At 46.0% G+C, this 13,284-nt stretch overlaps 1 protein-coding gene across 3 annotated transcripts in view; it reads left to right on the forward strand.

The window, feature by feature from the left end:
• Window positions 1-13,284, forward strand: part of MYO10 (myosin X) — a 224,426-nt gene that overhangs the window by 92,984 nt on the left and 118,158 nt on the right. For all 3 annotated transcript variants that reach the window (XM_066374157.1, XM_066374163.1, XM_066374170.1), the window contains exon 4: window positions 11,449-11,636. In XM_066374157.1, coding sequence (XP_066230254.1) covers window positions 11,449-11,636 — 188 coding nt within the window. The remainder of the gene's footprint in view (window positions 1-11,448; window positions 11,637-13,284) is intronic.

The raw sequence follows: 13,284 nt of genomic DNA on the forward strand, positions 1-13,284 counted from the left end.
AGAGAGGAAAGCGCGGTGGAGGGGTGGAGAAGCAAATGGGTGCTTCTCCTGTGTGCCCTGGCCGGGAATCGTACCCGGGTCCTCCGCACGCTAGGCTGACGCTCTACCGCTGAGCCAACTGGCCAGGGCTCATACAGTTTTTAAAAAACAAATTTTAATACTGTAAAAACCCTTCGTCTTTGAACATTATTTGTTCTGTCGCAGTTACACTTAACGTTGCTAATATGTTCGTGATTATGATGAAGAGTAATACAGAGCTTTACCACAGCCGGGTGCTAACTGATACTGGAGGCGCACTTTAGGGCTAGGGTCCTCCGATTTATCTACCTTAGAGCAGGGGAGAAGACTTGGGAAAGAGGAGGAATGGGAGATTGGGGAGTTTAAGGCCTAATATTATATCTTTTTTTTTAAAGCATGTTTATTTGCCTTCTCTTGACAGTGTGGAACTGTCATTTTTACCAGCTTGACCTAATGTTTGCCAAATGTTTTCAAACAGCTCTGTCTAGAGAAATTTCATCCTGTTGTAGTCCTCTGACTTGCTGAGTTTGCTTACACTAAGTCTTCAGATTTAAAATGTTTTCCATATGTTCTTCAGAAAGGTACCGCTCATACATGTTTATGTAGAAGTGGCTGTGTGTCCTGCGTCTTGCATGTGCTGGTGGAATATGCATTATTCCTCTGCTCCCATCTCTGAAATCTTGTAGGCGGCCGTGAACTCTCTCTTCCCACGGAATGCTCACTACACAGGTGTCCGTCCGGGTTACCGAGTACTGTACCTGCGTTTCTGGTATCAAGTATTCGACTATTCTGTGTGGCTGTTTGTTTGTATAGCACTTGTTTTCCTTAACTTGTCAAGGACTTAGTCATTTTGTCTTTCCGGAGCCAAGTTCATTGCCAGGCACCTGGTGCTTGTACAATAAATATTTGTGAAATGAATGCCATACATATTAGACGTAACCACTTCTAGTTGATAATAAAATGTGACGCTAGGTTGAAAAAAATTTTTATTGTTGTATGTCGCTTGTAGATGAGCATATCAGATCTCACATATCTTTACACACAAGTTCTTACTGTACGTTTAATAGTCAAGAAAAAGTAAGTCAAGTAGGAGGAGGGAAAAACTGCCCAATGGATTGAGAAGGCAGAGCCTTTTAACAGTCTTTTTTCTCCTCCATGATGGTAATGTTAAACCCGATACCTAAATTGCCTGGTACACCCTGTGGGTAGGATCTCGTTCTTTTTTTTTTTTTTCCCTGAAATAATCTTTTCTCTCTCCTTTGAGGGAAAAAACACAGGGTGTTTGTACATCTGATTTGCAGTTCAAGTCAGTTAACTTTGCCCTTATATGCCTTCCTTTTGAGACTTGGGTAATTGTATAACTATCCAGAAAGCACCCACCCTGGTTATCTTATCTTTGCTGAAGCTGTTGGCAGTGGGTGCCAGTACTTGTCAGACTGCCCATCGAGACAAAGCCACCACCTGTCAGAACAGCACAGCTTTTCCGCCTGTTACCCCAGCTCTGAGTGGTGCCTGTCTATATGTTTAAAAGACGGGAGAATGACTTACAATGTAGGTGCTGCATTCGCCTTAGCCTTTCTGGAGGCATTAGGGGAGGATCCGTTTCCTGCTCCTTCCTGGTGCTGGCAGAGTTCAGTTCTTTGCAGCCGTGGGACTGAGGTCCTCATTTTCTGGCTGGCTGTCAGCTGAGGGCTGTCCCAGCTTCTGGAAGCTCCTTCCTTCACCTTCAGAGCCAGCAATGGTGGATCGGGTCCCTCTCAAGTTTCAGCTCTGTCCGCCTTTCTTCTCATCTCTGTCTCTGACTGCAGCCACGAAAGGTTCTCAATTTATAAGGATTTGTGGGATTAGATTGTGCAGACAGCAGAATCTTCAGCTCACCTCCTTTAAGGCTCTGTGTTAATTAATCCTTTCGGGTGTCAATTTTTAAATTTATGTTTTTTAGAAGGCCAGCTGTCATGACCCCTCATACCTGATAGGGCTGTTTGTTTTAAGATGAAATGACAAGAGAAAGCTTCGGAAACTTTGCTAACCGTTGCAGCATTCTGCCCATCTTTGGTAAGAGTACCAACTCTTACTGAGAAAGGTCCCGCCGGGCATTGGCACTGTGCCCTGTGGCCACAGAGACTGTGCAGACCATTCAGATCAGCGTCGTGGGTCTGCCGGATTCCAGCCTTGTTGCTGGGCCTGTTGGGCTCTGACACGTTCATTGGAGCAGGTGCCCTAATGCTGGGGCTCGGGTTGCTCATGTTGAAGGCTCCGCCTTGTTGGTCTTTCCTCTGGGGACTTTCCAGGTGAGAGCCCAGCCTAGCACTCAGCTCCCCACCTGGGAGCCCATCTCAAACTGCCACCTTGAGTCTCTTGTCTCTGGGCTTCCTGCCATGGAGGCTTTCCCCCTGATGGTCTCGCCCCTCAGAGACGGTCTGATGGGAGTCCCACCCTTCTTGCCTCTCCTCCCCCTGAGGAGGCCTGATGGAGACAAGTACTTGTATCCGTAAGTTCCTAAAGACTCGGGGGGGGGGGGGCGCATGTGTCTGTGGCACAGAGAGACACGGGGCCGGTGAGGAAGCCTGAGCTGGCCGTGGGGAGCCCTGTGGGACAGGGACAAGGAGGACCCTACAGAGCTGGTTAGTAGGAAGGGCCGGTGAGACACCACACATGAGGTTGGACAGATGAGAGTGACTTTGGTTGACGGCGTTGATGGATTCTGGTGTTTGCTGGGGAACTCTGAGCAATGAGAGATATACCAGGCAGGCAGGGGTCAGGGCACCCCGAAGTGGTGGTTCTCAGGCTGGTGATGCGGCCCCCAGGGGACATTTGGCAATCAGTATCTGGAAGCATATTTGGTTGTGATATCCAAGGCAGAGAAGGCTAATGGTGTGTCCGGTAAGTGGGGCCCAGGAATGCTGCTGAACGTCCCACAGTGCACAGCACGGCCCACAACCAAGGGCCACGCGGTCCAGGTCAGAAGTGCCGATGCAGAGAAACCCTGCCTTCCTTAAAGCTACTCGGCAAAGTTTGGGCTCGGTGGTTCAAGGTTTATGAGGAGAGAATTTTTCCAAGAAATTTTTAGAAGAGTTGGTAGTAAAGTGTGATGTGAGGTGAGACTAGAGAGTCATTTGACTTTGGGAGTGTTGCAGTAGTTCGAGGGTGAGGAACTGAGGGTTTTAGACCAGGGTACACTCGGTAGTGTGTGTAAGACAAGGTCAGATAGGAGGAGTGGGGGCGGGGGGGGGGGAGGGAAAGGATTAGCTTGAATGACTGCCAGCCTCATCAAGCCCAAATGGGCCTGTGAACGTGGTGCCGGTGGTCTGTCCAGCAGCTCCTCGAGGAGAGGAGAGTGGGAAAGACGAGCTGGGTTTTGGATGCCTGGCATACTGTACTCTCTGGAGCCTGGATCATTTCAAATTATGTACTCAGGCTCTAAACACAGTGTTGACGTGCAGATGAGGTCCCTGTTGTAGTGAAAGTGAGCTCTGTGTCCAGAGTGGAGGGGCTGCCAAGGAAGGCCATGGTGTGGCCGCTTTGTTTCTCACCGAATGGGAGGGAGGCTCACTCTCTCCGTTACAGGGTTTGTCGCGCTCTGGGTCAATTGCATGGAGGAGACTCTTGTCTTGGCCTTGCAGGAACGGCTCAAAACCACATCAGGGAGGGAGCTGCAGGGAGCTGAGTGCACGCCTGCAATTATGGGGTTGGAGATGGCTCCAGAGGAAGCCGTGTGCTGTTCCACCCAGCCCTTCGGTTAGTTTGTTGGTCTTGTTGAACAAACAGTGCAAAGATCGGAATCAAACGAGCTCATTTTAAGACGTGGGGCTGTGTCTAAAGATAAATGCTCACGTCAGCACAAAAGAGTCTTCACAGCTCATGTATTTTTAGGTGTTTTCAAAATACTCTCCTTTGGTTAGGTGGCGTTCCAGACTGAATCGTGTAAATGTGTTTGATGTTGTTCCTGAATTAACTTTGAAGCCTGCTTCTGCCAAGCCAAATGTCCTAGCATTTTGAAAACGCGACAGCCAGTTACAGACCTATTGATTGCAGGGGGCAGGTGAACCGAGTTCACCTGCGGGGAATCGCAGGAGCCTGCAGTGTAAGGACCGGACAGACCAGACCAGGCTGTGGAGTTCACCGTTTTGGACATGCAAATCTAAATCTGCATTTCATTTCCTAGAGTTGAGTTTTTCCAAAGTAGACTTTTTTTTTTTTTTCCGGTTTGTTTCTGTTCCCTTCCAAAGCCAGTGTCAAGTAACAGCGTGCCTCGCACGGACTCGGGATGGCCTGACGTCCGGATGATTAGCAGCCTTGGCATGTGTCTCATACCGGGAACAGCTGAATTCAGTGCGGTTTGTCAGGGTATTTTTTTTTTTTCACATGAAATCAAGAGCTGGTGTTGCCAGAAGATGATTGTAACCATCTGTCTGACTATGGATTTTTAAACTTTACCAACCATTTGCACTCTGGAGTGGCCACCTCCACATCAGCACGTGAGGGTGGCAATTACGATCTTTGATTTTGCGCTTTTCTTTTTTTTCTTCTCTGCCTCTCTTTAGGGTCAGATTCCTTTTAGCAGGGACGGAATTTCAGTATGAAAGTCACTCAAATTAAATAGAAATGTCACCTAAGTGTAAGAGCTTGACTTCAGTAACAACTTGAGTGATCTGTTGGGATCTAGTTTTCTTGACAGCCATCTTGAGTGCTTAGCGGGTTTTAAAGTTGTTTTTAAAATGTTCTTAATCGTTCAGTTGGACGGTGATGGCAAACAGTTTTGTTATGCGGATGGTAGTGGCTTAGAGAACTAGGACAGAGTTGAAATGGGAGTTTATCCGGTGGGTTGGTGGTCAGATTGTGGGGTCCCCGGTATATCTGCATCGATTTAGCTGTGCCTCTGTGTCAGGGTGCATGCTGGGTCCCAAGGATGCAAAGTCACTCTTATGCAAGGTAATTATTTTTTAAAAGGTTGGATAAAGAGGCCTGACCTGTGGTGGCGCAGTGGATAAAGCGTTGACCTGGAAATGCTGAGGTCGCCGGTTCGAAACCCTGGGCTTGCCTGGTCAAGGCACATATGGGAGTTGATGCTTCCTGCTCCTCCCCCCTGTCTCTCTCTCCTCTTTTTCTGTCTCTCTCTCCCCCTCTCTCTCTCCTCTCTAAAATGAATAAATAAAATTAAAAAAAAAAAGGGTTGGATAAAGAAAGATACTGTCCCTCCCTTCACCAGTTTATTAGTGAAGACAGACACAGCACACCATTGAGAAATAGTTCCAGGTGACACTGAATGTGATACAAATGCAGAATGAGCCTTGGAAGGAGGGAGTGAGGAGAGGGTTGGAAAATGATTTCCGGCAGAGGCACTCATTGTGCCAAGTTTTGAAGCATTCATTGGGGGATTTGGTCAAGGAGGAGGGTGGCTCATCCTGGCCAAAAGTCAGCATATGCAGAGACATGAAATTGCTTGATGTGATGTTTGTCCAACTGCAGGACATTGGAGACATGGAAATGGTGGTTGCATACAGCTGGCCAGCAAGGTGGTCAGGAGCAGGTGAGGAAGGCTGGGCACTGTATGCAAGTTAGTGACCTTGAATTTATTTTTGAAGGCTTGGGGGACTATAAACATGAGTTCTGGGAAAACTCACTCTGGTTGCAAGGTGACAGGTGAGCTTGTGCAGTAGGTATCTGGCCTAGAAGAGGGTACCAGCAAACCAGATGGGAAATGACGGGGTTCTGACCCAACCATGGGAGGGTTTTAAGTTCAGAAGATTCTGAAAGGTAGAGTCTTAAGTGTTTGATTCAGTTTGGGAGGCAAGTAAGCTGAATTTCTACAGAATGATTCCTAGATTTCTGGATTAACCATGTGTGTAGACGGGGGTGCCATTCGTCATGATGTGACTATGAGAAGAAACAGGTGTTTGGGGGAGATCAGCCTTGTCCATGTTAAGTTGGAGCTAAGGGACATCCAAGTGGAGCTGTCCGCTGGGCCTCTGAGGATACAGATCTGTAATTGAAAGCTGAAGCTGCATTCAGGATGAAGATTCTGAAAGTCATTCACTGCCACATTTAGGGAGATGCCGGAGAGAGAAGGAAGGAGGAGAACGGTGGATGGCTAACGACTTCACTTCTTAACACGTTCCTCCCCTTAGGAAGGTACGCCACGGCACTGACTTGAACCAATTTCCCGAGTGCATTTCACACGACTTGGTCTTCTACATCCAGCTTTTCAGGGCCACATGATGAACAGCAGTTGTGGCTTTATTTTCATTAACAAAAACAATCATGAATACCTCTGATTTATGTAGCAGTTTCACATAGCCGTCATGTGGGATAACAGAGGATGTGTTGTTACTACTGACTGGAATCCTCGGCCCAGAGGGACTAAGCAGTATCCAGGGAAGGTAGCTCCAGGCGGAGCACTTCCAGTGTTCTGCGTGGGCCAAGGCTTGCTGTCTAGACCGTTTGTTCCTATGTTGGAATAGTGACTTCCCAACAGTAGCACGGATTCCTCGGTATTTACAAGCAGCTCTGCATCTGAGGCCCATGGGACACACTCTCAGTTGTAGTTGATTTTTCTTTGTTTGGTGGCAGGTTGGAGACTAGGTATTATATAATCGTAGGCCTTTTGAAAACCTTGGATTGGTAGATTTTTGGATTGAAGAAATATAGTCAGTTCCTCCCAACATTTTTAAGCAATATGTGCTACAGCTGTTCCAGATTATTAAAATGGGCAAGGAAATGTAGTTTTTGGTGAGTTATGTGGAACTTTTGTGACTAGAAAAAAAGTTTTATGTGCTTCAAAATAGAACGTACTTTCTATTTCTGAAAAGCCGTTAAAATGACCAGGCTATTTATTCCTGCAGAATTTGGAGTCCTGTATGAGGACATGGGTACCTGGTCCCTCTCATGTTGGGCCATTTTTAGAGCAGTAATAATGCCATTTTTATGGAGTAATAAATGGTACAAGCGCACGACAAATGTCGTCTCCTGGCTCTTAGGGTTTCTTACTACATTTTCTCTTTGCTTCTCCTGGTATTTAATTTTCAGCTGGGACCTTCCCCTGCCCCGCTCTGCTTCCCAGGGGCCATTTTCACATCTTATTCCCTGTTGACCTTTCCTTATTCAACAAATCCAGTATTTATTTAGGGACAAAATCACTTACGCAAAGTGGTATATTTTAGGTAGTGGGGAAAAAAGAAGATGTCTTTGGCAGTATTTTTGCTGATGGACCTCGAGATTTTGCACCAGCTCTTTCTCTGAATGAAACATTAGCAGTTACTGCTATTGCTGCCATGTTATTTTATACTTCTTTTTAGGCAGGTTCATAAGTGGTGTTTGGTGTGTACATGGGCACAGGCAACAGAAATTCTGTGAGTATATAAAGACCTTTCAGGGTACTGAAGCCCCACCCCCCACTCTGTATCTGTAATGAGAATGATGGATTAGGATGTAGGGTGTTGGTCACCTTTTTGGTGCCACTTAGACTCCCTTCTTGAATTTTCCTGTGGTTGACCCTGAAGGTTGAAGACTTGTAAGCAGGAGAATTTCATCTTATGGAGTTCATTTGTCAGATGTGGAGACTGGATTGAGCATACAGGACATGTGGGAAATCCGTGAAGAAGGAGGGTTGTGTGGAAATCTGAGCAAGCGAGATCAGCGCAACTGAGATGAAGGGAAAGGGGAACAGTTCTAGAGATGATTGGAAGTGGAGCTCATAGGACATGGTGACATTGGCCAGTGATGAGAAGGGGCAGAGTCTGGGGTGATTTCCATCCTGTACGTGGATGGGCGGGGAACGGGGTTGCTGCAGACCCACAGTGACACCGGGGAACCCAGGATCCATCCTCATTCTCAGTCACTGGCTCTAGGACTGCAGGGGCCGGGGCTTCGCATCCTTGGTCCACTTCTTCATCTGTCAGAGGAGGCAGAACAGCGCCTCTGCCCTGCCTGCATCTCAGATGAGGGCACGTGACAATGTCATCACGTACTTAGTTTTGTCCTCTGTGCTCCACAATTATGGAATGTCAGGTCAAGTTGTTTAAGAAACATGTTGGCTTAATTGTCCTTTAAAATTGGTGACAAGCATTTTAAGAAATGACTTAGGTCATTCGTAAGAAGGTGAAATGGTCAAATGTGAGCCTTCATGTTTTAAGAGCCTAACTTGTCCCAGTATTAAGTGGGGTTTCTTAGAGTACAGAGGCATTTTTAACTCTAAATGGGGCAAGGTTTCCTATAATCCTTTTTGTTTCTTTGTTTGTTTACTTTGAGTTTTTTTGTATTGAATATTTTTCTGAAATGAGAAGCAAGAAGGCAGAGAGACAGGCTCCCGCATGCACCCAACTGGGATCCACCCAGCATGCCTACTAGGGGGTGATGCTCTGCCCTTCTGGGGCGTTGCTCTGTTGCAACAGGAACCATGCTAGCACCTGAGGCAGAGGCCATGGAGCCATCCTCAGTGCCCGGGCCAACTTTGCTCCAGTGGAGCTTTGGTTGCGGGAGGAGAAGAGAGAGATAGAGAGAAAGGAGAGGGGGAAGGGTGGAGAAGCAGATAGGTGCTTCTCCTGTGTTCCCTGGCCGGGAATCGAACCTGGGACTTCCACATGATGGGCCGACGCTCTACCACTTCCTATAATCTTAAAAAACAAAAAAGTGGGTTTTTTCTCCATACCAGGCAGCCAAAGGCTTTACACATTTTTTTCTTTTTCTTTTTTAATTAAGAGATTTCAGATTGTTGTGTTTGGCTCATAGTCTGGTTGTTTGCTGTTCCTGTTGGTACATGGGTGTCCGTTTGTTGAATTCACTGTCAACCACAACATAATGTATTTATTATTTGAACTCTAATGAGATTATTTTGTCTCTAAAACTCTAAATGCCTTCTCTTTTCTCCCTTACTAAATAGTCTATAATTTGTTCCTAGGGCTTTTTTGTTTCTCAGTTTGGTTGAAATCAGAAAGCGTGTATTACTCTAAAACTTTTTATTAAGGTTAAGGAACATGATGCATCTTGTTATTTCTGTGTGCCTGATTTCTTTAATTAAGTGTAGTGTTTTCAAGTTCATCTGCTGGTGGCATGTATCAGTACTTCGTTCTATTTTTTTGTGGCCAAATATTCCATGGTATTGGATATACCATGTCTTATTTAACTATCTTTCTGATGATTAACATTGGGTTGTTTCTACATTTAGGCTATCATGAATAATGCTACTATATTTTTATTATTAGAGTACCTGTTTTTAATTCTTTTGGGCATATACCTGGGAGAGAAATCATTGGGTCATATGATAATACATCTTTTATGTTTTTTACCTTTTTGGGTTCACTCTATTTCCAAAACATGTTATAGCCCCCCTTACATTTGAAACAGTTATATGGAACATACGATACTTTGCTTGATGTTCCTGGCAGTCACTGTGAATATAAATGATTACAAATTGCTGTAATATGGTACAGCTGCTCTCAGGATGGTTGGACTTTCTGTCTAGTATTTTCTGCTTTTGTTTCTCTTCTGCATTGCCCAGCCTTGCAGTGAATAAGAGAAGGCTTTGGCATTAGGTTGCCTGGGTTCAAATCTCCCCTCTACCACTTCCTGGCTGTGTGACCATACATGGACTTTTCTCTCTACGCCTCAGTTTTCTCACTGGAAAACCAGGGGTGGTAGTATTCTGAACCTCCCAGGGTTGGTGTGTGTTAAAGGGGCCAGGCCTCCGTATAGTCTGTGGGAGCTGTTGTAACAAAATATTGCTGACAGGGTGGATTAAACAACAGAAATTTTGGGGTTTTTTTTCTTTTTCTCCCAGTTCTGGAGGCTAGGAGTCCACGATGAAGACACCTGATGGGATTATTACTTCCGAGGGCTCTCTGCTTAGTTTGCAGATGGCCACCTTCTTGCTGTGTTCTTACATGGTCTTTGTCTGTGCATGCATCCCTAGTGTCTCCTGTGTATCCAAATCTGTTTTAATTATAAGAACACCAGTCAGTTTGGATTAATGCCCACTCTAATAGTTAACTTAAACATCCCTTTATAGGCCGTATCTCCTTATACAGTATATTCCAAGGTAGCGGCGATTTAGGGCTTCAACATACAAATGGGAGAGGTCCAGCCTGTAACACCTCTAAAGCCCTTGGCACAACGCGTGCCGTGAAAGCTGGCTGCTGGGAGGTGGTTGCAGGCCTCTGCCTCCTCCCCTTCCGACTGGCTTCTTCAGTTGGGTCTGAGCCTGGAAACCAGACAACCAAACGTCATTAGCATTTCTTGCAGGAGTACAAGTGAATACTTAGTCCATATGGAGGAGACATAAGGTATTCCGCTTTAACAAGTCAGTGGCCTCTATCTTGCTGCTCTGAAGGTTTTGCTTAATTTCTGGCCTGGCTTTTGCCCCAGAAAGGTAAGCTTGTCAGCCAGCTAAGCTCCAGATAAGCGATAGGGCACTTCCGGAAGCGTTTGACGTTACTGACTTCTCAAAATTTTCATGTTACTTTTTAAACATTGTGGTTAAATACGCATAACATCAAATTTACCATTTTTGACTATTTTTTAGTGTGCAATTCAGTGCATTAAACGCATTTGCATTATAAGGGTGATCACTTTGTAAGTTATATAGGTGTCTAGTAATGGGACATCTGAAACTAATATAATATTGTACAGCAACTGCAATTTAAAAATAAAAAATATATAAAACACTCACTTGCAGCCATAACCACTATCTATCTCCAGAATGTTCTCACCATCCCAAACAGAAACTCTGTACCCATTAAACAGTAACTGCCATCCCCCTCCCTGCAGGCCTCAGCATCTCTTATTCTTCTTCTTTTTTTTGTGACAGAGTCAGAGAGAGGAACAGATAGGGACAGGCAGACAGGAAGGAAGAAAGATGAGAAGCATCAGTTCTTTGTTGTGGCACCTTAACTGTTCATTGATGGCTTTCTCATATGTGCCTTGAGGGGGGGGGCGGCTATAGCTGACTGAGTGACTTCTTGCTCAAACCAGATGAGCCTATGCTCAAGCCGGCGACCTCAGGGGTTTTGAACCTGGGTCCTCTGCGTCCCAGTCCGACGCTCTCTCCAGTGCGCCACCGCCTGGTCAGGCTGTTCTGTCTTTAATCCTGGGTGTACAGCAGTCACCTGACTGGGCTAGGCGGTCCCAGGGTCAGGGATTTGGGCCAGGGCCACTTCACCATCTTCTTTCTCTTGTTTTCCTTTCATAGTAAGTCCTCTTTGCAATGGCTTAATTCATTTGTACAGAATGTGACAAGATTTTAGACCAAAAAGTTGTGGGGAGCGGATGTCCTCTGTCCCCTAACGGACATCGGCAGCTCCTCCTTTTGTGGGTGCGGAGCAGCCCTGAGCTGCATGCAGACGCTTTCTGTCCCTGTGCCAGCGTGGGTCGGGGTGTGCAGCCCTTGCCGGCGACTCCCCCAGTGCCGTGTGTAACGGGGTGTCCCTGTGCTTGCAGACCTACATCGGCTCCATCATCGCCTCCGTGAACCCCTACAAGACCATCCCCGGCCTGTACGAGCGCGCCACCATGGAGCGCTACAGCAAGAGCCACCTGGGGGAGCTGTCCCCTCACGTCTTCGCTGTGGCCAACGAGTGCTACCGCTGCCTGTGGAAGCGCCACGACAACCAGTGCGTCCTCATCAGGTAACCAGCCCAGGGCGAGGCTGCAGGGGGGGCCTGGGGAGCTGGCCCCCTCCCCACACCTGCTGACCACATAAAGATTCATCAGTACCTGAATTTCTCAGATGAATTTTCCTGTTTTGAGTAGCTGATAACTACAGCTTTCAAAGACACACAGAGCTCACTTAGAAAAGCAAGCTGTTTTACATTTGTTGACCTTTGTACTTGCAGTAATCACTCTGTTTCTTTTATTTGCCTTCTTCAGGTTATTCCGATTGTGAGGCATGGGTTTTCTGTGGATTTAAGGAAGTGTTGCATAGTTCTTTCAAATTAAAATGGTTCTATTCTAGAACAATAGACAGAAGGTCTATATGTTTGAGCAAGGTTTCTTTTTTCTCTAATACAATAAATTTAATCTAGATGGAATCTCCCAAATTGAAGAATTTTTAGTGGTTTTAGTTGGATGCTTCTAAAGTTTACCTTTGAAGTGTCTACAGAAAAGGAACTGTTGTGTATATTGTAAGGAAATGATAGGAGGGCATGCTTATTGTATTTAATTTTTTTGGTGAGAGAGAAGGGAAGGTCTTGACAAATCTGTCTCAGCTGAGTCTTACTCATTTATAAAAATAAACCACCAGAAACCATACTATCAAAACCTTTACTACTTAAGAACTGTCTAAAAAGAAACAGAATCTATTTCTTTAAACAAACTTCTTAGTTCTTATTAATTATTCAAAGTGCCTCATCACCTATATTCCGGTGACATCTTATTGGAGTTTCTTATTTATTACTTATATTGGAATCCTGTCCTAGGGATGCTCAGAATACCCCTGGAAGGTAGCCAAGGCAGACGGGAGCTGAATGTCACTTTCAGAGGTTTCCATGGAGTCTCCAGGCACTTCATTCATTTGTCCTGCAGGGATTCACGCATGGAGTATGGCTGTCACTGAGACCCAGTTGTGTGTAAACAAAACTGCCGGAGTGAAAGGAGATTTTGACGTCTGTTTTAGATGGTTTTCTAGTCCCAGCTTGTGGCAAAATTATATTTATATTATTTCAAGAAGAAAGGGGTGTTTGGATTCGGGGAAAATAACGAATAATTAGACCCCAGCCACCCTCCAGATTTCTGATTCAATGGAAGTCAGGTTCAGGAGACAGATGGACAGCCATATGGCAGGTTTAGACTTCCAGCCAATCAGGATTGCCAACATTGCAGCCCCAAATTGGACAGACCCACCTGGTCATGGATATAGGCAGGTAACTGGTGGCCACAGTCCCCGTGGGAAATGGATTCCCAGATGGTAAAGAGTAGGCCAGCCCTTCCTCCCAGTGTACCTGTCAGAGAAGCTACTCCTGCTCCTTTTTTTGGGGGGGGGGAGGGGGTCAGTGTGGGGGAGGGCAGGCATGCCAGAGAAGGCCTTTGCATTGAAACCTCAGGGAGGGGAAGGGAGGGGCCCCAGCCAAGGACAGTTGCGAGGCCCTCACCCAACCTGTGTGGTGTCTGATTGGAGATGGGAAAGAAATAATGGCTAACCCTTTCTGAGGGGTTAAGTGTATTGGACACTGCCAGGAACTTTCCAGGCATCAACTCCTTGAATTCTTTCACCAGCCCTTTGATGTGGGAACTCTATGTGATATTAACACGCAGAAAACGACTGTCAGCGATTGTGTT

The sequence above is a fragment of the Saccopteryx leptura genome, chromosome 1 (genome assembly GCF_036850995.1).
Source record: "Saccopteryx leptura isolate mSacLep1 chromosome 1, mSacLep1_pri_phased_curated, whole genome shotgun sequence".
In the NCBI taxonomy this organism is placed as follows: Eukaryota; Metazoa; Chordata; class Mammalia; order Chiroptera; family Emballonuridae; genus Saccopteryx; species Saccopteryx leptura.